The sequence below is a fragment of the Myripristis murdjan genome, chromosome 7 (genome assembly GCF_902150065.1).
Source record: "Myripristis murdjan chromosome 7, fMyrMur1.1, whole genome shotgun sequence".
Taxonomy (NCBI): domain Eukaryota; kingdom Metazoa; phylum Chordata; class Actinopteri; order Holocentriformes; family Holocentridae; genus Myripristis; species Myripristis murdjan.
Genome location: NC_043986.1, coordinates 27,447,019 through 27,472,061, shown reverse-complemented (window position 1 = coordinate 27,472,061; position 25,043 = coordinate 27,447,019). Strand labels below are relative to the sequence as shown.

At 41.8% G+C, this 25,043-nt stretch overlaps 1 protein-coding gene across 2 annotated transcripts in view; it reads left to right on the top strand.

The window, feature by feature from the left end:
* lamb2l (laminin, beta 2-like) overlaps positions 1-23,485 on the top strand; it is a 53,863-nt gene extending 30,378 nt beyond the window's left edge. The window contains exons 9-34 of one of the 2 annotated variants that reach the window (XM_030055940.1): positions 135-323; positions 973-1,152; positions 1,261-1,373; positions 2,121-2,200; positions 2,424-2,580; positions 5,051-5,191; positions 7,373-7,534; positions 7,699-7,820; positions 10,064-10,184; positions 11,762-11,954; positions 12,072-12,215; positions 12,498-12,729; positions 13,037-13,200; positions 13,339-13,563; positions 13,978-14,192; positions 14,349-14,445; positions 14,794-15,166; positions 15,967-16,151; positions 16,305-16,552; positions 17,445-17,660; positions 18,463-18,607; positions 18,738-18,945; positions 19,546-19,687; positions 20,173-20,349; positions 21,351-21,516; positions 22,701-23,485. In XM_030055940.1, the coding sequence (XP_029911800.1) occupies positions 135-323; positions 973-1,152; positions 1,261-1,373; positions 2,121-2,200; positions 2,424-2,580; positions 5,051-5,191; positions 7,373-7,534; positions 7,699-7,820; positions 10,064-10,184; positions 11,762-11,954; positions 12,072-12,215; positions 12,498-12,729; positions 13,037-13,200; positions 13,339-13,563; positions 13,978-14,192; positions 14,349-14,445; positions 14,794-15,166; positions 15,967-16,151; positions 16,305-16,552; positions 17,445-17,660; positions 18,463-18,607; positions 18,738-18,945; positions 19,546-19,687; positions 20,173-20,349; positions 21,351-21,516; positions 22,701-22,834 (4,529 nt within the window). In that variant the 3' untranslated portion in view covers positions 22,835-23,485. The remainder of the gene's footprint in view (positions 1-134; positions 324-972; positions 1,153-1,260; positions 1,374-2,120; positions 2,201-2,423; positions 2,581-5,050; positions 5,192-7,372; positions 7,535-7,698; positions 7,821-10,063; positions 10,185-11,761; positions 11,955-12,071; positions 12,216-12,497; positions 12,730-13,036; positions 13,201-13,338; positions 13,564-13,977; positions 14,193-14,348; positions 14,446-14,793; positions 15,167-15,966; positions 16,152-16,304; positions 16,553-17,444; positions 17,661-18,462; positions 18,608-18,737; positions 18,946-19,545; positions 19,688-20,172; positions 20,350-21,350; positions 21,517-22,700) is intronic. The other variant, XM_030055939.1, reaches the window with a different exon arrangement.
* The last annotated feature ends 1,558 nt before the right edge of the window (positions 23,486-25,043 follow it).

Sequence of the window (25,043 nt, the reverse complement as noted above, 5' to 3'; positions counted from 1 at the left end):
GCGTATATTGGTGGCCGTTTGCCTTGTAATAATCACCAGTTGGTAATAATCTTCCTTTTTTATTTAGCGCTAACAATTGCTCCAGAGATTTCGGCTGTTCATTATGATTCAGTTTTTTGACCATGTATTTCCAGAGTGTAACTGTAACGGCCACTCCAGCCAGTGCCACTTCGACATGGCCGTGTATTTGGCCACGGGCAACGTCAGCGGCGGAGTGTGTGACGACTGTCTGCACAACACCATGGGACGCAAGTGTGAGATGTGCAAACCCTTCTACTTCCAGGATCTCAGCAGAGGCATCAGAGACCCCCGGGTCTGTGCCGGTGGGTGAAGAGCTGTTTCTGGCCACGATGCCAGGCTGCCCAACAAGAAATACACTCCCGATTGAACATAATCCATAACCGAGTCTCAGAATTGGCTGAAAAAAATTGAAATTGAACTGAAACTACTCTGTCTTGTTTCAAGATACTTATTGTAGGAAATGACTAAAAAGTGAAAACATTTTTTTTTTTTTTTTTTTTTTTTTTTTAGCAACGTGTAACAACGATGTAAGTTCAAACATTCACATGTCCACCCATTATACAGTGTGCTGTGAAAAGTGAATACACACCATCAATCTGGCAGACTGATCAGATACTTGAGGAGTTTCATGATGTACTGCCAATGGTTTGCCACAGTTGTCTCAGTCAATCAGGTGATACAGTTTTTGCTTAGGTGTCTTTTTAATAATGATAATGATAATAATAATAATAATAATAATAATAATAATAATAATAATAATAACCTCCAAAAATAATAACAACTGGAAGACAAGACATTTTCTGTCTTTTTCTGATTACTCTTCCCTCTCACATCCAGCGTTATCTCATTACTCTCCTCCCTTCTAATCTATTTATATCACCCATTTCTTCCTGTGTCTTTGGCTCTCTGGTTCATTTCCTGGTCACTGACTCCCCTCTGTCTGATCCGCAGCCTGTGACTGTGACCCGGTGGGCTCGTTGGAGGGGGGAGTGTGTGACAGCCACACTGACCCGGACATGGGGATGATCGCCGGACAGTGTCGCTGTAAAGTCAACGTCAAGGGCACTCGCTGCGACTACTGCAAAGAGGGCTACTACGGGCTCAGCCAGAACGACCCGCTCGGCTGCCAGCGTGAGTGTGTGCCTTTTGGCTTTGTATTTGAACAGGGAATAATATGGATTTCTCTTTCCACATTTATCATTATTTTATGCCATGCTTGTGTGTGTTTGCCATGCTCAGCGTGTAACTGTGACCCTCGCGGCATCATCATGATGGGCGCTCCCTGCGACCAGATTAGCGGGGACTGCTCCTGCAAAAGATACGTCACGGGACGCTACTGCAACCAGTGTCTGGTTAGTAAGAACTCTCCTGCCTTCCAAAGCTGTGTGTGTGTGGGCTTCATGGTCAGTGATCAAGCTTGAGGCACTTGATTATGGCTTGTAAATCTTGATCATTTTACAAAATGTTGAAAGAAGTAAAAGAGAAAAAAGACAAAGATTAACCTCTTGTCCTGATGGGATATTGTTTTGTACCCAGATTTATCATGTTTACTTCAGTTCATTTTTAGTGGGTTTTTTTTTTCAGGATAATGTAACATTTGCTTTAAGACATTTGATCAAAACAAGGAAAATAATTTTGAAAAAGCTTTAGTGTTTTTAAATTCTGTGCCTCATGAATAAATCAGTTCATGTCGATATTAAGGACATGAGTGAAGCGAGTTAGACTTACCGATCAAAATTATTCATCAGCACAGAAAATACCCTGAAATAAGGGTTGAAATCAGTCTGGAAACAAGCCATTTTCTTTCTTGCCATACTTCACTTCATGTATCATATTGCATATTGCTGTCAGCTGCAGCATCACCACACAGCTGGCATGAACTGCTTTACCTTTTGGCACTGCTAAATATTGCAGTGGAGTGTTTCCTTTCACCAGAGACACTGTATTTGCCAACGGTAGTCAAAAAACATAATAAGTAGAGGATTTTGTCATGGTGGCTTAATGTCTTGGCACAAAGACAGCAGAGATTCAGACATAGTGCAAAGCCAGACAGCAGACTGAGCATATTATGGTATGTACGTTTATTTCCACCCCTGCAGCCTGAATACTGGGGACTCAGTAATGACCTGGCCGGCTGCAGACCATGTGACTGCGACTTTGGTGGAGCCTACAACAACAGGTGTGGATTTTGCATTTTTATATTTTTAAGTTTTCAAACTGTGTGCATTTGCATTTATATATGTGTGTATGTCTGTATAGGTTTGTATGGGAGTAGAGGCTGCTGTGTGTATTACTGTCATTAACATGTTAGTTGTTTTAAGTAAGGGAAATCTTGAATCGTGCAAGACTTTTCAAAGATTAGTTTAAAAGGACATTATTGATCTGTGTGTGTGTAACGTCAGGTGCATGGTGGAAAGTGGCCAGTGTGACTGCAGGAGGCATCTGATTGGTCGACAGTGTTCAGAGGTGCAGCCTGGGTATTTCTGTGCTCCACTGGACTACTATAAATACGAGGCTGAAGACGCCACTGGGCGCTCCCCTGATGACTCTGCACTGCCGGTGAGCACAAAGGACTGACGCCGTATAACTCACTATGATTCACCGCAAATCATCGATATACAGGATTCATTCAGTATTATTCAGTACTTCCTGCAAGTCACTGCACCTCAGTGCAAGTCACTACAATGGTAGGAGTGACTCATTATGATAGACTCAGTGTCTGTAACTAATCAACAGACCCACTAACTATAAAGTGACTCACTTTAAACCAACTGTAAATCACAAGATACATCCGTAACTCCAAAGTTTGCTGGTTAGATCCCCACTACCAGTTAAAGTGCCCCTGAGCAAATCCCTATTCCTGCATGTGCTCCAGCCTGTTCCTGATAGCTGCACAGAGCATGAACTAACATCTTGAATAATATAATAATAATAGAAACCGTGTGTGTACAACATTCTATCAGTTATATTACAGGTTGTCCTGATGGCTGAGATGCATTTCTTGAAATTTTGCTCCCAAAACTTTAAATGGAAATGCGGAACTGCACATTCGTCTTCACAAACTTTAAATTTCCATGTCAAATCAAACTCTCCACTCAAAACCATATAATCATCTAAATCCCCACCACTAGAACAGCTAAAACTGAGTGAAAAAGTAAAAATGTTGTTTTGCTTAAAACAAGTGAAAACAGTCCAGTGGGATGAGATAATTCAACTCATCCAATGCAGTTTCGATTGTGTCAGAAAATTTTCTGGGAGTAGGTATAAATATGCTGAAATGGGGCAGAACAATGCAGATCAGCCCACTAGTTTCAAGAAAATTCTGCAAACAAGTCTCATTATCTCATCCCACTGGCAGATTATTTACCTTGTTTTATGTAAGAAAAACAATTTTAACACTGAATATGAGATTATGCAAAAGTCTTGTTCTTACGAAGCAGATTTTTGCAGTATCCACGGAAGCTGCTGTGTGTCCTTGCATAGTGAACCGTGTGATCTGGCTTTTGCAATCAGGAACTAAAGAAGAGGTCATAACAATGATAGAGGTCACATACTTTATAGCTCCCAGAAGGATGACCCCCGTCTCCAACACCATGTTGTGACAGCGTCTGTGTATCTTAGTGATTGTACCATCCCAGACCAAACAGCCACGCTGTGTCTTGAAAACCTGTGATGACTATAACCTAAGAAGATTTCATGCCGTTCTGACCCAACCAAGGTTGTCTGTGTGGAGGGGATTTGGAGGGTCATGCTTGTGTTAGTGCCGTATTTCAATGTGTGTACTGTATGCGTGCTTGGGTTTGTGCTATCTGAGATCTACGTGTGGTGTGTGTAGTAGCAGATTGCAGGTACAGACAGAGGTTAACAGATGGGTATCAGCTCCATTCTAATGACTGCAGTTTCTGGAAACTTTATTCTCTGTGGGGAATGGGATTAAAATATTTTTCACTGGACATTCAAGAGCACTGAGGGTAAATGCATGACACAAAATACATCGCTTTTTGTGGAGAAGTATTCTTTTAACAAAGGGAATGATGTTCATTCTTTCACCCACTCAAATGTACACTTTTGTCAGCCGCCCCCTCTTCCGCTGGCCTCTCCCTCTCTGCCCTCCCCTCCCCTGCTCTGCCTGTTGCAGCAAGTCCCAGGAACAGCAAAGAGACAACAATCCCATCATCCCCATCACCGTCCCGTATCCCCAGCAGCGACAGCAGTGGCAGCCACAGGGAGAGGCCTGCTGCTGCTGCTGCTGTTGTCTAATCTCTATCTCCTATCATGCCTTTTCGCTTACTCCTCTTCTCTGGCTATCCTCTGCCATCACCGCCTCCCTTTTCTTCCCTCCTCCGTCTCTTTCTCCTCCGCCGTCCTGCGTCCCCTCCGCGCTCACGCAGCGCCGCTCCCCCTCCACCGCCACCACCAGCTCCTCAGCCCTCAGGGCAAGCTCAGACAGTCCACGCTACACCTTCAACACGGCAGGAATGTGGAGACTTCAGGATGTTGTGAAAGAAAGAAAGAATGAAAGATGAGGGGATTTTGGCTATTACATATGGGGCTGTTGGCTTCAAGGGACTGCTCTGGAGTGAGCACAGTCTTATGGTCTTCTGTCTTCTACCTCATAACTGTACAATATGTGTGTATACTTCATGCGCCTGGTAGAAAGTCAGTCGTCGCGCTGCCGCAGACAGGAGAATGACAGACTATAGAGGCTATTGTCAAGGTCCTGTGTTTCTGTGCGGAGCTCAGACGCCGTAGCTGAAGTGACCCATAAAAATATCAGACGCTGGCACAGATACCAACCTGTCACAATGCGTTAGTGTTTCGCCACACACACACACACACACACAGCCAAATGCACATTAATACGCACAGATGCACACTTTTTCTTTCTTGCACTGCCACTTTCAACACATTGATTGGCACTTTGAAAATGGAAAGTGTGCAGGAGGTTACTATGCAGCGCTTATTTCTGGAAGAAGTCATATGTATGGAAAACACGGACGTAAATGAACACCTTCCTCCCCTCTCCCAGGGCAAACCGCGGCCTCAGGCAGAGATTGACTGTGTGCAGCACCTCAACAACCAGCTGAGGAGGCACCGCCGCCACCGCCGCATCGCCACCTCTCAGCAACAGAGGGCAGCCCTGAGACGCATCCGGCAGCTTCAGCAAACAGTATGTTTTAGTTTGTGTTAAGAATTAAGTTATTTAGATATCAACACTGACAAATAGATTCCCAAAAAAATAATCTTACAATAATAACATGCATATTTTTGGATCACAATTATTATGTGATTTAAATTACAGTGAAACTGCTCTTCAATTTGACCCCTGAAAGCCCCTCAGGATCCATAGGGGGCCCCGAATACCACTTTGAAAACCACAGGTTTAGCAAATATGCATTACTGGGAGCAATTGTGCTTATATAAGTATTCATTTCAGGGGTGTTTCTTTCATTTTTAAATATTCAGGGGCAGATTGGTTTACACAGTAATAGTGCAAAATATTACAATTGAATGCTTGGCTCTCAAAGTTGATCACAAACTCTACATAATTCTTGTCAAACAAGTCATCTAAAAACTAAGGATATGTACAGGGTGGTATTTGGTGCCCTAAAAATATCCTGTAATATTTCACAACTCTAAATGTCTTTGCATTGAATCAATATTTAGAAAATTCCTGAACAGATAACAGTGTAAAGGAGATCTGCTCTTCCCCCTACTGCCATCTGTTACAAGTAACCTTCTTCTTAAATATTATTGGAGAAGCTAAATAAAACCATTGTTGCAATAACATCAGAGAGGAATTATATTTACAGTGCAAATATTTAAGCTGCTAACTTGGAGGTGACATTCTGTTCCTGCATGTTAGAGATAGAAAAGATAGCAGACAAGAGGGAAGCATCTACATGCCTTCACTTCAATTAGACTGTCATGTAGGGGTGTGTGTGTGTGTGTGTGTGTGTGTGTGTGTGTGTGTGTGTGTACGCGGCAGGAGCAGGCAGCCAAGCCATCCATTATGATCAAAGTGTCAAAGCTTTTATGTCAGAAAATAAGAGAACATGCAGGAGATAGCAGAGGGATTGATTTGGGAAATTGGGAGGAAAACACATTCACACACACACACACACACACACACACACATGCAAATTCCTTGTTTCCCACACTGTCATCTGTGTGTGAAAAGTATCTGATGGAAGGTATCATACTTTACAACAACACACCCACACTTACAGCCAATTGCCGGCTCACACACCCACTCACACACACACACACACACTCAGGTATGTGTTTGTAGTCACCCCTTAGGTAGCCTGTGATCAAAGACAACTACAGGTTACACAACCAGCAGATGATATGTATAGACAGTTTCATCTGACAAAAGTATTTCTATATGTTTTTGAATAATCCATGTTACACTCTTTGCAAAAATCTGTATCTAAAAGGGACTAATTTATGGCAGAAAGTAGTTCTGCACTTTTGGAAACCAGCAGGCTGAAAAGAGCGTTGAAAGTGAAACCAAAACAAACTTGAACTGTTATGCATCCATAAAAGCAATTTTTAAGCTTTTGTGCCACGTCTCAAAATTGCACTGTTTTCTGGCCTGTATCTGCTTCATTCATTTTGGAGGAGCACACTCCTGGTGAAGCTCTCTTTCTCATGACGGAGGGATTTAACAGACCATGTATTACACTGGCATAGACCAGCAAATATTACTATAGGGGTAAAAATCTGAACTATCATTTTAACAAGGCATTCACTCTTGTGTTCAGTTTTAAAAATGTTGTTTTTTCTTAAAACAATGTAAAAAAAATCTGCCACTGGGATGAGGTAATCCCACTTTCCAACACTTATCAGCTTGTTTCTACAATTTTCTGTCATTTTTGTTTCTTATTTTCTTTTTTTAGATTTTTTTTTGTGCGCTAAAGTGACAACAATGCAAGTGTAAAACAATACAAAACATTTGGAAGGAAGCACAGACAGAGTAACAGAGTTGCAACATAACCAGACATGATCAGGACAGAACAAAGCCTTGTTGCACTTCTCAGAAAAATTCCTGAAATAAGTTGATTGTCATTGGAATTGGGATTATCTCATCCCACTGGCAGTTTAATGAGATAATATAATATAAGCCTATTAGACTCTAACATAAGACTTGAAAAGTTGGAGATTTTTTTGTAGTGTCTATTTCTATATTTCTGCTCAACTTTATGTTTTGGTCTTCAAATGATCAGAGCGTTTTAAACCTGTTACATTTTCATGACTACCATTTCATCCTGAGGAAAGGAGAAATTGAGAATCTGAAGTATAAATAGTAAATCTCTGTCTGTGTGTCTGTGTGTGTGTGTCTCTCCAGCCGGACGTGCGGCCCGTCCACAGAGAGCAGAGTCCCAGCCACATGGTGACGTGGACCGGTCCCGGCTTCGCTCGAGTCAAAGACGGTGCGGGCCTCGTGTTTACCATCGACAACATCCCCTACGCCATGGAATACGACATCATGATCCGCTACGAACCCGAGGTGTGTGTCTGTGTGTGTGTGTGTGTGTGTGTGTGTGTGTGGTAGATATGCAGACAATGCAATTATAAAACTCTTTGTGAGATTCTTGCTACTCACTGAAAGTCTTTTGAAGTAATCTCCAGTGTTTTGTGTCTGTGTGTGTGTGTGTGTGTGTGTGTGTGTAGTCCACAGAAGACTGGGAGGCCATAGTGAGCATTACCTCTGTCCTGTTGCCCTCCAGTCCCCGCTGTGGAAACCTGCTGCCGACTGAACAGCTCTACACAGTGACCCTGCCGCACCACAAGAGGTACTAACACCTGTGTGTGTGTGTGTGTGTGTGTGTGTAAGGCTGCTGTTCTGTCATTTGCATCCTATTGCGGGATTCTCAAGGATTCATTTACATGGACAAACACACACACACACACACACACACATGCACACACACCAAAATACATTGTCTTTCTGCTTTAAAGGTACACTTGTGAAATTACTTTGATGTTGGCATCCCCTAGATTCAATTGGAAAAAGTAGAATAAGCTCAAAGTTTGATGATCAAGTTTACATGGTCCTCATTAATGGCTTGACTCATTGATTGATATTTCACATTTCTTGTCAATGCTTATCTCAACCTTTAATTTTGCGAATTGCACCTTTAATGATTAACACAAAAAATGACACATATGTAAGGCTGTGGTTTATTAGGAAAGAGCATGAAATACATATCCTTTTGTATGAATGCACTGCAGAAAAACACTTTAGTAGCCATGTGATCGGCTCACTCGAAGATTTGATTCACACACTTGATGCGGCTCGATGCCGTCTCCTGGCTCAGTGAGTCATTGCGTCATGGCATTGTTGTCACTTCAGCCTGCACAGACTTGTGTGCACCGTGTGAGTCAGGCCTCTGTTGTGATCCAGCTATTGTTTTTTCTCTGTACCCTTAAGCTACGTTTGCTATTGATTCACTGATAAGAAGGAAAACCAGAGCGTGTGAAATTCCACCAAAGTGATATGGATGTTTACTTTAGTTTAGTTGGCAAAAATCACAAGATGTGTTGTACGTGAGCAGGTAAAGCACAGTAGTAAATGGATCAATTAGAGAGAAAATGTAAATACAAATCCATAAAGTTGATTTAGGTTCACTGAGTTTGCCCTGTTAATGCCTTTTTAAAGGTTGCAGATGACTGAGATAACGGCGTGCCAGCAGCAGATTTCACAACAGAGATTTTCCCATCTTGACTACTGGCAAAGGTGTAAGAGCACTAATATTGAAAGAGCTGCAGCACAGAGGCCAGACTTTCAGTGTAAAACTACTATCTGCTTGAGGTAGTTTTGTGGATGGAAACATAATAACACAATATTGTAGGTTTCATTCCAGCATGCTGTATAAAAATATTACTGGGAGATTTCTTTGGTCTGTATGCCGTGGATCAGATGCTTGGAACGTGCCAGACCACACCGGTGACTCCACAACAGGCTATTGTTTTCACGAAATGACATCAGCGCTTGTGAAAGAAGCCAGGCTCAGAGATGTTTCAGTTTTACATGGTTTTGTTTTCGGTTTTCACAGTTGTTAAAACGTCTCGTCAAACAGATCTTCACATTTTTGTCAGCTCTTTTTTTTCCTTTCCTCTGGCCCCATTATAATCTAAAACCTTTCTAACAGCTCAAAACCTGCTTAAACAGGAAGGCCATTAAAAACCTGGAATCAAAAGAAGGCAGTCGGTTATTTTTCCGCATATTATCTTTTTTTTATATGAGATCTATATGACACTGTACATGAGTTGACAGGTTAAACAGAATATATTAGAGTAGATGAAACGTTAATGATCCCGGTGGGGACGTGGAAGCAGCAGATAATGGGATAAAGGATAATAGGGAAAGACAGACGTTTGACGGTTGAGTTTCAACCTGTTGAAAAGCTTTTCATTGTCTGAAGTCCTCTGGAACTAAGAGATCAGCCCCTATACCCGGATCTGACTGGCTCGGCGGACCGTAGCACGCCTTCCGTTCTCTTCTGTGATTGGCCCTTCAGCCAGAACCAATTAGCAAAGTGACCCCAAAACACAGAGAGGGAATAATGTGCACCGGAGAGCTGGAGGAAGGAGATGAGCAAGAGAAGGGATGAGGGGAGAGGACATGTTGAGGCTGAGAGACCACAGTGAGCAGCACATTATAACACACTGGAGCTCTTATGTCTGTTTGAAGGCACATGCAAGTGTGTGTGTGTGTGTCTGTGCTTGTGTTTGTGTCTGTGCTTGGTAATAGCATTTCTGGTGTATGTAAAATGTAACTGATTCGATTCTGATTCTGATTGTGCATATGAATAATGAGTTCTGGAAAGTCATGGAATTTTAGTCTATTCCTTTCAGGAACCATAATATACCGAGTATGTATGTGTCCTTAAAGGATATATGCATGTAGACATCAATTTACACATGCTTGTAGGGTTATATGCATGCACCTATCTAAGTATGTATGAATATATACATCTACATTTCTGTGTATCTGTTTAAATATCTTTGTATGCATGCATGTATGTTTTTGCAGATACATCCAGATGCCCAGGCCCTTCTGTTTCGAGCCCAGCAATCGTTATGTGGTGGCGATCAGGTTCCAGCGCCATGGCGTCTCACACCGGCATCTGACAGCCTTCATCCTCATCGACTCGGTGAGATGACCCGCTTGTTTGCATGCTTCGTTTTCAGCCTGACATCTTCATTTTGCGTCTATCAGTCTATTACAAAGCGGCGGCCCTGGAAGCCATGGCTGTGATGTCTGTTGTTAACAAGGTCTCATCACAAGAGGTTCGCTATTGAGAAAGAGCCTTATTCACATGCCATGTCCATGTTAATGATAAAATGGGCTTTGAATGGAGTTCATGAGCCCAGTCGGTGAATTGTCATGTTATGCCAGCATTATTATACATAAATGTATTAAACAGCCTGTACACTCATGTCAACACATCTACCTCTGAAGTAAGGCCGGCGTTTAGGGAGGAAAGGTGATGATAATTCTAGTGGCCCACAGCCCATTCAGGCCCACAAACAAAACAGTAGTCAATGATGTACCAGTCTGTAACTAAAGTATTATGCATAATAGGCCTAACTTCATATTGATGCATTAGAGTTAAAACAAAGCTACAAAATTGTGCTATATATGAAAGACATTTATTTTTCTGAGTAAAACCCGCATTCTTAAAAAATGGTTTGGTCTGTGGTTTGGTGCATGGTTCACTCAGAGTAACAGGTAGTGAGTGTTCTCGCTCTGCATTTATGTACAGCTAAGTCATCTGTGGCCGCCTGTGATGGAGAGGGACTGAGGTAGACAGTGGTTGCTTTTCTGACATGTCAGTGAACTGCTGTACCACTGGAAAGTACTTACACTCTGGTCTTAGCTCTTATGATTCTGTAATGAGTGGCAAAATGAAAATGTATTCATCTAATTTAGATTAGAATTTACATGAATTCAATTTAGATTTACTGACAGCACCACCTTGTGGAGTATACCGAGGCAGTATTATGTGCGTTTGGCTGCTGGATTTTTCTGTAATAAAAATGGCTCTTTGTCACTTTCTGACCAGGTGACTCTTTGTTCAGTGATTAATTGAAAAAAGAAAAAATAAACTTTTTAGGTTTATTGTTTCAGACAAGATCAACAGGACCATAAAAATAAACCAAAAATGATACATAGTCGTTTGTGTAAAATTGATCTTTGGTGTTAAAAAGTTGCACTGGGGGTGGGATGTTGCGGTTGGGGGCCCACAAAAGTGAACTTTCTGGGGGGCTAAAATGTCTCGGCCCTGTTCTGAAGCCTTAAAGTACTCAGTAACCTGCAGCACTTTCTGTAATAGTGGAGGCAATATCAGTGTTGTCCAGATGTCGCCCCCTGGTGTTGTAAAAATGAAAATACAATTTATGGATCCGACTTGCAGACAGAATGGATGTGTAAATTTGCACCCTTTTTACTGTCTTATCTTGTGATGAACATAAAGTATGATTTAATTTTCTTGTAAATGTAAATTACATTTCCAGAATTGCCATACTGCCACAAACTTAACAAACTGCTGGCTTTCAAAGTCATCTTTTGTCTTGTGGGTTTATGTTTATCTACTAAAGTAATGACATTTTAAATAGTATGACTAACAAAACCTTTATTTCTCATTGTCCCTGGTCTATAATATCCATTTTATACCATACATATGTAACATCATATCTTCTTTTTTATCCCTGTTTTTCCCCTAAATAGCTGGTTCTCATTCCCAAGTACACTGAGCTTCCTGGTTTCCAAGGCAACGAGCCAGAGGCAGAGCATCGACGGGAGGAGATGATTCGCTACATGTGTCTGGATTCCTTCATGATCACGCCAATGCCTGCCCTGGCTGAGATGTGCTCCAAGCTCATCTGCAGCATCTCTGCCATCATTCATGACGGGGCTTTGTGTAAGCAGCGAGAAATCGCACTAATTAAGTGACAAGTGACAATTAAGTGAAATCCCTCATCATCTTTCCTCATTCTCTGTTCCTGTCCTTCTCTGTCTTCCTCCACTTTGCCCACAGCCTGTCAGTGTGACCCTCAGGGCTCCCTCAGCGCTGAGTGTGACAGGGTCGGAGGTCAGTGTCGCTGTAAACCCAACGTGATTGGTCGACGCTGTGACCAGTGCGCCCCGGGAACCTACGGCTTCGGACCTCAGGGTTGTACTGGTGAGTCTGTTCTGTCATCAGTTTGTCACATCATGTGTCATCCTTTAACAAGCAGAGCCCTCAATATTCAATCCAGTTTTTAGTTAATCTCAAAGCTTTACTGTACTGAAAGGGTAATTTGGTTCATAGACAGGGTTTGAAAAAAAAAAACGCAAAACAAATCACCATCTTTGTTGATTGTACATTGAAAATCAATGAACAAAATAAACAAAATTAATATCAATTTGTGTTCTTCTTCCACTTTCCTATAACTCACCCCCTCTCCTCCCTCCACTCTACCAGCCTGTGACTGCCATCCCGAGGGCTCACTGAGCCACCAGTGTGACCCAGTTACAGGCCAGTGCCAGTGCAGGCAGGGTGCTACGGGGCGCCAGTGCTCAGAGTGCCAGCCGGGCCAGTGGGGCTTCCCCAGCTGCAGCCCCTGCCAGTGCAACGGCCACGCAGAGAGCTGTGATCCTCACACTGGAGAGTGCAGAGACTGCAGGGACTACACAGCAGGACACCTCTGTGAACGGTAGGCGCCACTGAATGTTTGCTGTGTGTTAGTTCAGTTTAGTTTGATAAATGCAATTAATCACTGAATAGCAGAGTGTAAAACGTCTCAGTGAATGGCACCAAATCTTTATTATATGAGTGATGAAACCTGAGGAAACCATATTTTTTCATGAAAACTTTCATGAACTCTTTGAAGACAGTTTGGCTCACACTCCAGACAGACATATACACCAGTGCTGAAATTTACCAGCATTTAGTTTAAACCTTAATTTCTAGCCTTGTTTATATTGTAACACTGATGATGTCTCTCTGTTTTTTTGTCCAAGGTGTGTGAATGGATTCTTTGGGAACCCGGTGCTGGGCTCTGGGGAACACTGTCGGCCATGTCCCTGTCCCGGCAACCCTGGAAGTGATCACTTTAACGGGTACTCATGCCACGCTGACCACTCCTCGAACCAAATCATCTGTAACTGCAGAGAAGGCTACGCTGGTACGGTATTAAACTCCACTGTAAAATCCTCTGTCGATCAATTCTCTAGGTCTACTGGCCTTGTCACTCAAAATTTACCAGTGTGATAAGTTGCTGAAATACATAGTTGTTGTACCACATTCTCCCTTTGACCATCAGGACCACGCTGTGACCAATGTGCCCCTGGTTACTATGGCAACCCGGAGCAATCTGGCGGGCAGTGCCACCCATGCGAGTGCCATGGCAACATTGACACCCAGGACCCAGGATCATGTGACCCCCGGACCGGCCAGTGCCTGAAGTGTCTGTACAACACCGACGGCCCCTCCTGCGCCCACTGTAAACATGGTTACTATGGCAACGCGTTGGCTCAGGACTGCAGACGTGAGTGATGATGGCAGTCTTTTGAATTAGCCAGGTGTCACAGTTTCTTTTTGTGGTCAAAAGAATGTTGGAAGAGCGTCAAGGCCCTAATTTTGCAGTCTTGAGTTAGATTAGCTTTTGACTTTGGGTGTCGTAAAATGCAAATATGTAAAGTACGGTATACATCACCCGCTTGTTCTTCAACATGTTTAAAGAGTGCTTGAATATTTCATTATTTTTATGCAAATATAAATGTATGTCTGCCTTTGCTGAGGTATATACAGATTTAAATATCATAGAAATCCTACAGTTTAATCCTCAAGAAGGAAAATATGGGGATGAATATAGAAGGAAACCATATTTTTATAGTTTCCATGTCTATTTAAAATCTACTCTGCACTGGTGCATTGAATATATGCTCTGCATACTCCTCAGGTTGTACCTGTGTGACTGCTGGTACCATCCAGTCTGCCTGTAGCGATGGAGAGTGCCACTGCGACAGGCTGACGGGTGCCTGCCCCTGCAGGGAGAACGTAGTGGGACATAACTGTGACCAGTGTGCCCCTAACCACTGGAACTACGGTCAGGACCGAGGCTGTGAGCCCTGTGGCTGCGACCTGCAGCACGCCATGGGAACTCACTGCAACATGGTACGCAACTGAGGAGGCCTCTGAAATCTTTAAAAAAAACTATTTTCATGTAAAACTTAAGTTGGACACACATAGAATTTAATTTTTTTATTTTGTTTAATATCCATAATAAGCCCTAATTAGTCTCTGACTGTCATTCCTCTCTGTGTGCTGTAGTTCTCAGGCCAGTGTCACTGTCGTCCAGGCTTTGGAGGCAGACAGTGCTCTGAGTGTGAGCAGTTCCACTGGGGAGACCCAAGGGTGCAGTGTGAAGGTAATTATTGCAGAGAAACTATGGAACCACTTTTGAGACCTAAAAACATGCAGTGCAATACAGATGTTTAAAAAAAAAAATGTTTAAAAGTGATATAGTAAAATTTAAAGTTATTAGATGGTATCTTGACACACTAGTTACATGGGAAGTTTAATAAACAGAAAATAACATAAGGAAAGAGTCATAAAAGGGAAGTAAAAAAGATCATTAAATATGACGTAAGACTATGAAATAATTTTTTCTTGCTTATTGAGTTGTTAAGACAAGTTGGCAATGATATTCATTCATGCCTCAGCATCGACCACGCTCAGTGTTTCCTCTCTGTGTGTCTTCGCCTCCTGCCTGCAGAGTGTAACTGCCACCCGCTGGGCTCAGAGACGGCCCAGTGTGACCGAGTGACGGGGGCGTGCGAGTGCAGGGAGGGAGCGGCAGGGCAGCGCTGTGACGAATGCGCCCGAGGTTTTACCGGTGTCTTCCCCAAGTGCGTCCAGTGTCACCCGTGTTTCGAGCTGTGGGACGACGCGGTGTGCCAGATCAAACGGGACCTGGAGCACATCCAGAACACCGTGGAGAAGATCCTGGAGAGCGGGGTCACGCCCGGGGTCGGGGACAACCGGATCAAAGAGCTAGAGAGGAAGCTGAAGCAGGTCCAGGATCTGATCAGAGGCGGGGACAGTGAAAGGATCTACCAGCTGATTGGACAGAGCATCGATGACCTCAGGTAAATGACATCAGACTTGCTTTCTGTCATTCATTGCGAATAATTGACTTGTGGCCAGAATTTTCTTGAATCAAGTGACATTTTCCTGATCCTGCTGGGCTGAGTTGCCTCATTCTGCCTCGTTTCAACATACAAGAGATGGAGATAATGACTTACTTAGAAGAAGACACAAATAATAAATCCATTTATGCAGACAGTTCGCAATGGTATCCATGCATGTAATTCTGTAAACATACTTCTTTTTTACTTTCATAATACACTTCTGCACATACACACACTCTTAATGAAAGGAATGCTCAAAATAATGATGTCAACAATAATGTCAACAATAAGTCAACAATAATGAATAATTTTTTCATATAACAAATTCTTGCAACAGTGTAACCTTGAGTGCCTTACAAATACTGCCTCTATGCTGTCTTCCTTCCTCCTTGCACTTTATGCACTCTATATGTCCCCTCCTTGCACTGAAGGAGACTGAAGGCCAGAGAGGAAACACTGAGCTTTATGGCACTTGATGCCGTTCTCTCCTGAATACATCTTTGCTTGTTGTGTATCAAAATCTCATATGTACGTCGCTTTGGATAAAAGTGTCTGCCAAATGTGAACTGTAATTGTAATTGTGAAATACTTCAGCATCATGAAAGAGAAGATCGTAAAGATATACAGGAACAGGAGATATTTAATAAGTTTGACAATTATGAATACACAGTTCATAGAACACAAACACCTAGATCACATGCTCCCCCACACAGCATCTTTCTCACCGTCCAGTGTTTTTGATGTGTGTGTTATTCCAGAGCTGAGATCGCCCTGACCGACGGGCGTCTGATGGGCGTGGCCCGGGAGCTGGATGTAGCAGCGACGCAGGACAGGGAGCTGAGACGGACGTTGAGCGACCTGGAGGGAGATCTGCAGGCCGTCAACTTCACCGTGGCTCAAAAACGCCGCCAGCTGGAGAACTACCTCAGCTCAGGATTTGCAGGTAGTGAACTCAGTCAAATCAGTGATGTTGTATGAGGAGATGAGGAGTGGACTTGTTTTCCCGATCTTGACATTTGAGGCATGCTCATGCTGCACCAGACCTTTCATATTTCTAATGTGTATACACGTTATGATGCATCGTATTCCCTAACAGATCAGTTTGAGAATGTGAAGAAGTACTACCGGGAGTCGATCGAGGCGGAGGAGAAATGTAACGCCTCGGTGTTTGGTCCCTCCAGCCCTGTGGAGCAGTCCAGACAAACTCGCACTCAAACTGAAGACCTGCTGAACGCCAGGAGAGACAAGTTCCTGCGCACGGTCGCTGCTCAGAAGAAATCTCTGGAAGAGCTGCAGCATAAAGCCCATGACCTGGATAAGAAGGTCCATCACCTCAGTCACAAGGTAGGCAGTGTTATGTGCCTGTGTGTGAACGTGTGCATGTGTTTGTGTCCATTTATCTATGAAGGTCTACCTAAAAGTGTGTGTGTGCATGCTTCATGTCTAATTTACTGTGCATGTATGTAGAATTTATGCATACTTCATAAAGACCAGTGAAATATTAATTATTTTAGGTTACATTAGGTTACATCATGATTACCAAATTCATTGTGACCATTCCAAACCAAATTTATGATTTTTGTCTGATGGTTTTCCTGTAGAACTCCAACACAACTAATCTGCACAGAACTGAAGTTGCATTCAAGTTGCACATGTAAAGGCAGTCTTAAGATTTCATGACATTTCAGAAATTCCAATTCCACTGTTTTCATTTTTATGATGTAATGGATTTGAAATATTTTTCTACAATGAGTCTGGGGACACAGTAAGAGTAAAAGTAAAAGTTTTCAATCAGTTCTGAGGTAAATGTTGATGCAATGTGGCGGAATTTCAAAGAAATTTCAAATGCGTTACTCGCAGCCCACTAAAATTAAGTACTACCTTCTGTCCATTTTTCGAGTTTTGTGTAAAAGGATGTCAAATCTGGCTTTTGTCTTTTTTTTTCTTTTCTTTTTTTTTTGTTCCAATGCACATAAAGGAAATAAACATGTGTATACCAAAAACATTTCTGGGAGAAATGGTGTATTTTCTGTAAAAATTCCAGGGTTGCCAAAACTTTCGTCCGTGACTGTATGACAATATTCTGCTTCAAATTATAAACAGGAAGTAGCAACATCTCTGTTTTTCCACTTTTAGAAAAACTTGTTTCAAACAGTAACTTATAGGTGCTAATTTCCTCTGTTCCCATCATTTTCAACAAGTATGTGAAAGACACCTGTGTATTCACTCCCTGTAGGTCTGTGGTGGCCATAGCAACGCCAGCGCGAACGGCAGCTGTCCAGACAGTCCTTGTGGTGGTGCGGGTTGCCTTGACGATGAGGGCAACCGCGTGTGTGGTGGGGAAGGCTGTAACGGGACAGTGAGCGCTTCTTTAGCGGCGCTGAATCGAGCCAGGGACGTCACTGACAATCTGACCGCTGCCAGTGAGGACCTGCAGCGCATGGCGAGGAAGGTACGGTCATTAAAGTACACACATGGTATTACAGTATTACATGCAGTTAGCTTCAGATTATAGGGCAGTGACATTTTACAGCTTTAATAAATAGTCATATAATACCATTATAAAGTGTGAAGTGAAATCCCTTCAGTGATGTCTAATGAAAACCATGCAATACCAATTTTGGTGATTTTTATCTTAATTTTAACTTAATTGGACTATTTACATACTCCTCTATGGGCTCAAGGTGTTCTACAACCTTTAGCATTAGGACACCTTTACCAAACTTATTATATATACGCAGTACAGCCATCAAGCTAAAAACAAGACTGCTTTTCTTGGTTTCTGAAAAGTTGACATGGAGATCCGTGGTTGTCATTGGATACCAGCAAAGGCACAGGCACTTGATGCATGATTACTTCACTTCACAGCTCTAAACATCGGAAATATTCCTATTCCCAGCAAATCAATCAAATGGTTAGATAAAGAAATATGATATAGATGGAGGAATGGATATGCAGACTCAATGACAGGTCAATGACCTGTTAATCTGGGATAGGGTTAGGGATAGGGAGACATCTTTCCTAAAAGATAATGTGATGGTTCCCAACTATATTTTAGATTATTTGCAGTGAATACAATGTATTTTGCTGGGATCATTGTAAGTGTTTCTTGATTGGCCCATATTAACAAATCAGAAAAAAAAAAAAAAAAAAAAAAAAAACAGTTTTACCTACAATCCTGTACACAAATATGACCCAGATGTGAGACTTGAAGCTAAAGATTATAAATTCAGATCTTGGTTTCATGTGTCCAGCTCCAGGATATAGCCTCCCTGACGCAGGATGTGAAGAACCAGGCTATGAACACTCTGGAGAAAGCCCAGAGGAAGAAGGACGAGTTTGAAAACTCCAACAAGAAGCTCAAAGATTTCATTAAGAAGATCAAAGACTTCCTCACAGGTATGCTGACGTTCGTCTTTACTTTGAATGAAGCCCATTCTTGTTACGATGATTTATTGCAAATCCAAATATCCATTTAATCAACTGTTATCTGCATTTTGGATGCCTTTTCTCCTCGTGTGCTGTCCAGAGGAGGGTGCAGATCCAGAGAGCATTGAGAAGGTGGCTCAGCACGTCTTGTCCATCACTCTACCGGTCAACAGGACCAGCATGGACAAACTGGTCAAGCAGATCAAGGAAAGCCTTTCCAACCTCACCGACGTTGAAGGGATCTTCAACCAAACCTCACAGCAGCTCAGCAAGGCCAGGGACTTGCTTGACAGGGCTAAAGATGCCAAGTAAGTGTGGACAAAGAACGGGGGGTGACAGTAAGGTGCGAGAGAGACATTTCAAAGGTACTATCTGTAGCTGTGATACTGTTAACAAATGAGGCCACGGTCAAAATGATCAGTAGAACTCGAACCAGTGGTGTTTTTTTTAGCCCCGCCCACCCGACCTGGTGGGTCCAGACAGGTCCTGGCGGGCCTAGGTTGAGTATTCACCCTCTAATGTGCATGTGTAATCATGGGTTTTGGGTCAGGCTCAACAAGGAACACAGGCTGAGTTTTGGCATGCACTTCAGGCCATTTTACGGTTCTGTTAACAGCTACTTAACATAATAAAGTTATTCAGCTTTAAGTCCCCTCCTGTTTTGTGCCATTAATCAATTCCCTGGCAGGTTTCCTAAAAAATATGTGGCAACCAATATAAAATGCTTGGTTGAAGACACTAGAACCTGCCAGTCTTGTTGGCAATAGTGTCATCTGGTATTTATACTACCATCTCAAGAATGAAGAGTCCATGATTTGTTGGTGTCAAAATGATACACATTACACCTTTAAAAGAAACAAAAAGAATGAACGATGTCTCATTTACTGTGGTCATTTGTCCAAATGCAGGAGGCGAGCAGAGGGAGTGAAGGAGACAGCTAATAGTACCAAGCAGGCGTTGGATGTGTCTGAGAAAGCCATCGAGAAGGCAAAGAAAGCCCTGGAGGATGCAGTCAACAACCTCAACCGCACTAGGAACGCTACTGTTGTGGTACGGTACCCTGACTGCTTTTGTATGTGTATGTACACATCAGTAATATGTAAATGTGTAGTGTGTCAAGTTACTGTAGTCATAAATCTGTCATAAACATTTTGTTTTGGTCAGGCACCTGTTTTTTTTTTTTTCATTTTTGTTTATAAGGGTTAGAACATGACAATTGGAGCCTAAGGTAGCCATTCCCATGGTCAGTTATGCGTCATCAGTTGATTGAGCAATTTTTGAGTTGATACCATTTGTTACAAAGATTTGGTGCAAAATTTAACCACTTTTGACCACTCAAGAATTAGTAAAAATGGTCCAAAATGCCTTCAAAATATCAGATTGAGACTTTGAAGAACACCGCTGAGACCACCTCTATTCTTCAGGTTGATATCCACTTTTCTGTAACTTGCCTGAGGTTACAGGTAACCATAGTCACTTTCTCTCCTATGCGCTCATCTTTTCCAACCTTTTTTTTATGCTGTGTCCTCCTCCAGGTGGATGAGAGGCTGCAGCAGCTGGAGGAGAAGCAGATGGAGGTCATGATGCGCCTGGCCAACCTCTCCATGGGAGTGGACGCCCTCAGGAACAAGACGGAGCAGAACAGGGAGATGGCAAAGGACGCCAAGGCGCTGGCGAACAACGCCACACACCTAGCATCCTCGCTACAGCATGTGAGTGTGTGTGTGTGTGTGTGTGTGTGTGTGTGTGTGTTAGTGGAAGCCTGTGTGTACTCCAAAAAATATTTTTTCTCTAAAAAAAGCAAAAAAAGCCTTCCCAATTAGGTGATTATTAGAATAGAAAGGATATTAATGATCCGGGGCTGTCTGACTGTTATCGATCAAAACAGATTCCACTATACAAATACTTTTTTTGGAGAAAATTGTAAATAAATTGTATCAAAATACCAAAGAATATCAAGAAGTGATCATTAGGCAAAACATTAGTGTCATCATTACTGTTAGTGTCATCAGAGTGCATGGAAGTTGAATCTCTTGATTCGTAAAGATAACATGTTATTAAATTTACTGTAGTTATTGTGTTTATGATATTTATTCTTATTAGTATTAGTTGTAAAATTTGTATGTTTATGATTTAAATTGTTTTCTTTTGATATGATATTTGTTTAATCAAAGCAATCAAACCAATTTATGCCTAACCCTAACCCTAACCTAACCCTACTCCTAACCTTAACCGTAACCTCAACCAATAAGCCAAAATGACCGCTTGAATGATTTTACATTGTTGGAAAAATGAATTGATGAAAGTGTTGTTGCTGAAATGACGGTGATATTAAACCTCACAGACATTATGGAGGAGGGCGTCACTATTTTTTTCTGTGCTTATTTACTGTTAGATGGTACACGATAGAAACATGCAATTTGGCACAATAATAGATAATGGTGGTGTGTGCAGCCTGGGTCCATTTGGATATAACACATGGCCACTATTAACCAATGTACTTCACAAAGAGCATGGCTCAGTACATAGCAGAGATCAGAAATGCATCAGGAAATGGCACAAACAGTTCATCATAGAGCGGCTGTACGGTCCAGCTTAGACTAAATTTAGAAACAAATTATCAGCACTCTTAAGACCATGGCCTCACATGTCTTCAGTTTCTGCTTCAGTCACAGCAGAGACGTCAAATCCTAATCTTTGGACATTTTTCCAGCGTATGAACGAGACAGAGGAGCGATATCGTGAGCTGCAGAAGAAGGTGGAGTCTCTTGGCGGGGAGTCAGGAGGCCTGGACAGTGTCAACGAAAGGGCCAAGAATATGAAGAAGGAGGCAGAAGACCTCCTCAACAAGGCCAACAAGGGGATAGAACAACTCAAGAGTGAGTACAGCGATCGTACTGAGGACAAAAGTCTGGCTCACAGATTCTTCCAAACATTCGTGTTTTTTGTTCCTATTTCTGCTTCATATTTGTGTGAAAGATGGAATATGTCTGTGCCAGGATTTCCCAAATTACATTTTACCTTCTCTGCCAGCTGATTAAGATCTTGACAAGTGAAATAATGTAGGACTAATGCATGCAGGATAATTGCAGGGCTAATGGGTTTCCCAGGTGGGCAGTGTTAACATAACCCTTTGAAATCTGATCAAATTGGATTGATTTCTTTCAAAAACATGGGGAAAAGGCAATGAGTTACTTGCCAAGAAATTACTCTAAAATTAGCAAGAAATCAGTAAAAAAAAAAAAAAAAAAAAAACTAAAGAAAAAACCAAAAACAAACAACGTAATATTCTTTCTTTCTTTCTTCTTCTTTTTTAACTAACTTGCAGGGCATTTTATTGTAATCTTTTGCTATATTCTTCAATTTCTTGAGGTCATTTCTCTCTTGGACAATTTTTCCTGAAGTTACTCATCGCCTTTTTCCCCATGTTTTTAAAGATCAAGCCAATTTGCTCAGGCGTCAAAGGGTCAAATGCTTGTGAAAGTGTGTCTGAGCGCACCCTCACAAGCCTTTAAACACAAGAAATCTGACCTCCGCGTTTCAAAGGCTTAAGTAGCTTCAAACAACTTTTCCATCAATTTTAGCTCCGGTTGGCTAAACAAGCACTGTTAACTCTCTAGCCTTGGGGCCATGCTGAAGAGCGCTGGGTTGCTAAATAGCTAAGTGTTATGTAAGAATTTACATTTTAAGTGCTTTAGAACTCTGAGAAGCACAGGTGAACCTTTCTTACAATGTAATTACATTCAGTTTAATGTATTTCAGTCACTGACCTTTCCATACCTCCACACCATGTTATTTAACATCATGATTTTTGACAACATGGTGTCAATGATATTATATTTTGGATATAATATATATGCTCGTATTGCCTGGAATGCTGCTTTAATTATAAAGTGTATTCACGTGTAGTTTAGATTGTGTATGCTGTGTCTATAAGTCAGCAGAACATAATTTCCTAACAGTTATTGAATTGTCTTTGGCATCGAACGTTGAATTTTAGATTTTAAACTACAGTCATAATCCTGTTACTTTACCCAACTGTTTTTGTTTTCTGTGCTTCCAGAGCTGGAGAAAAAGTTCAGGAATAACGAGCAGCGGATGCAGAAGCAGCGTGACGAGCTGGCGGAGCTGGAGAGAAACGTCACGGTGGTGCGAGAGGAGATTCGGGATCAAGTGCACAAGTACAGCAACTGCTAGTGAGGCTGCCGCCGTTCCCTGTTTACTGTTTGCTGCTGTCGTCCTTCAGCCCCGGCGGAGTTACTGCTGATGCTGGGACCGGGTTAGGAGAACTCCCATGAGAAAAAAAAAAAAGCACTGGTACCTCCATCTATTCACTACTATCTGAAGTTTTACACCTTACCTGATAAATGTTTTACCGCAAAATGCCTTTCTATGTCCATGTACTGTACTACTTTTTGACGCAAGGATATCAACACTCTATGGTGTTTGTCTTTAAGCTATGAAAACAGGTTGGGGACCAATGGAGTATATATTTTTTTGTATATGTCCATTATAATTGATTTCATAAATAATAAGAGAAGAGATATAGCCTATATTAGAGTATGCTATTATAAATTGTTTATTTTGACCAAAACTGCTGTATTTTTTTTTTTTTTTCTGTAATTTGACCACAGTACTTAAATACTATTTCCAAGATGGCATTCCTGCTGAGAAAGTAATATGTGACACAGACTTGGAAATTATTGCTGTTTATTTTTGTTATAAAATATAGTCACAATTACATAAAAAATGAATGCATATAGAAATATTGTTAAAAGTGAATCCCATGCTGAAGTATGATTGAGCAGATTTGAAAGACCAATAAATATGATACATTTTGTGTAATATCACATCGTTTCGAGTTCTGTTTTAATGTGTGCACCCAACATTTAGTGTACAATATCATGCTTTCATTTTTTTACACTGTACTATTTGGAGATTTTGTTCATTCATCATCACAAGGGGGCGCCTGCCTCATATCCAGCGTGGTAGTTTGGATAGTGTACTTCCTCACACTCACTGCTTCATGAACTTTCACTCTCACTGTGTCTCTTTAGTTCTCCGTCTCCAGTCTGTGTGCATTACATGCATGTGCACAGATAGCATGCATGTGTGTAGCTATATTGGATTTCAGTGGATTACATGTATATTGTTCATCCAGATTACAACAACACAGATTTCTGTTCCACTACATGGAGAGGGACTCCCTCTTGTAAAACAAATTTTGACACACATTGTTATAATATTCAGCTGCAGTTTGGTAGGTTTATTAAGGGAATTCATAATGAGGCATATTAGTGTATATCATAATAACAATAAATGCCCTGATGTCTGTCTCCATGTTGAGGTGCAACATATTCATTCGTAGGACCATCTGATCAGTCATTGACTATATTCTTTCTCATAGTCATACTTAGTCATACTAACAGAGATTCCTTCACTGTATGTCCACTTCCCCCCCGCCTCTGCTCTGAGTATTAAGGAGCTCTGCTATTATCTGTTGCATTCTGGCACTGGATCCTGGCCTCTAACAAAGAGAGACTGTCCTCTACCAGCAGAGGGAATGTGCAGTATGACAGAGAGTCGCAACAGGTGGGGAGCACAGCCTGCCACCAATATGGGTCAAACAACTGTGTATTCAGTGGAACACAATAACCGATAGATTATGTCCATTCATGTGAATTAAATTCACATGAATTAAAACTTTGGCACTGTTCATAAATGGAATCTCATTTATAAGCCTTTAATTTAAAACTGGCTTTACTCGCTTTTTTTTATTGGCAGACAAAAATGTAATTATCTTTTGAGGCTTATGTGAATTTATATATGCATCACCATAGTGAGTATCAAACTGGTGGGAGTCATATGGGGTTTCAGAGGGACAAATGGAAGTAATTGCCTTTTTGAGAACATAATTGATTCCTGTTTTGTTTACCCACCCTTTAATTCCCCACTTCATCACTGTCTGTAAACTCTTAGAGGAATTGTCCCAAACACCTGTTAGATGGAGATGAGGCTGAGGTTTGGTGTGTGAGAGGATCTGTGCGCGGGCATGCATTGCCCATTGATGCAATCAAAGGGAACCTAATCCATCCACCCGGGAGCGCGCATTCCTGCTCCGAGGGCGCGCATCAGTTCCCCGAGAGACACAAGGGCTCCTCCCAAAACCTGCAGTGGACTTGAGAGGAAAACTTACGGGGAACCAGTTTTAATCATCTACCGGCTAAAGAGCCTATAAAGATACACACGTAATAATAATACCAGAGCTCCCCACTAAACACTAAAATACACCACTGACACTGCATCTTTGACTGATCACTTTTTATATTTTGGGCTCTATAGTGTGTAAAACATAGCCTATTATTGAATTTATTTTACCCAGTATTGCCCGGCCTATTTGTAGCTC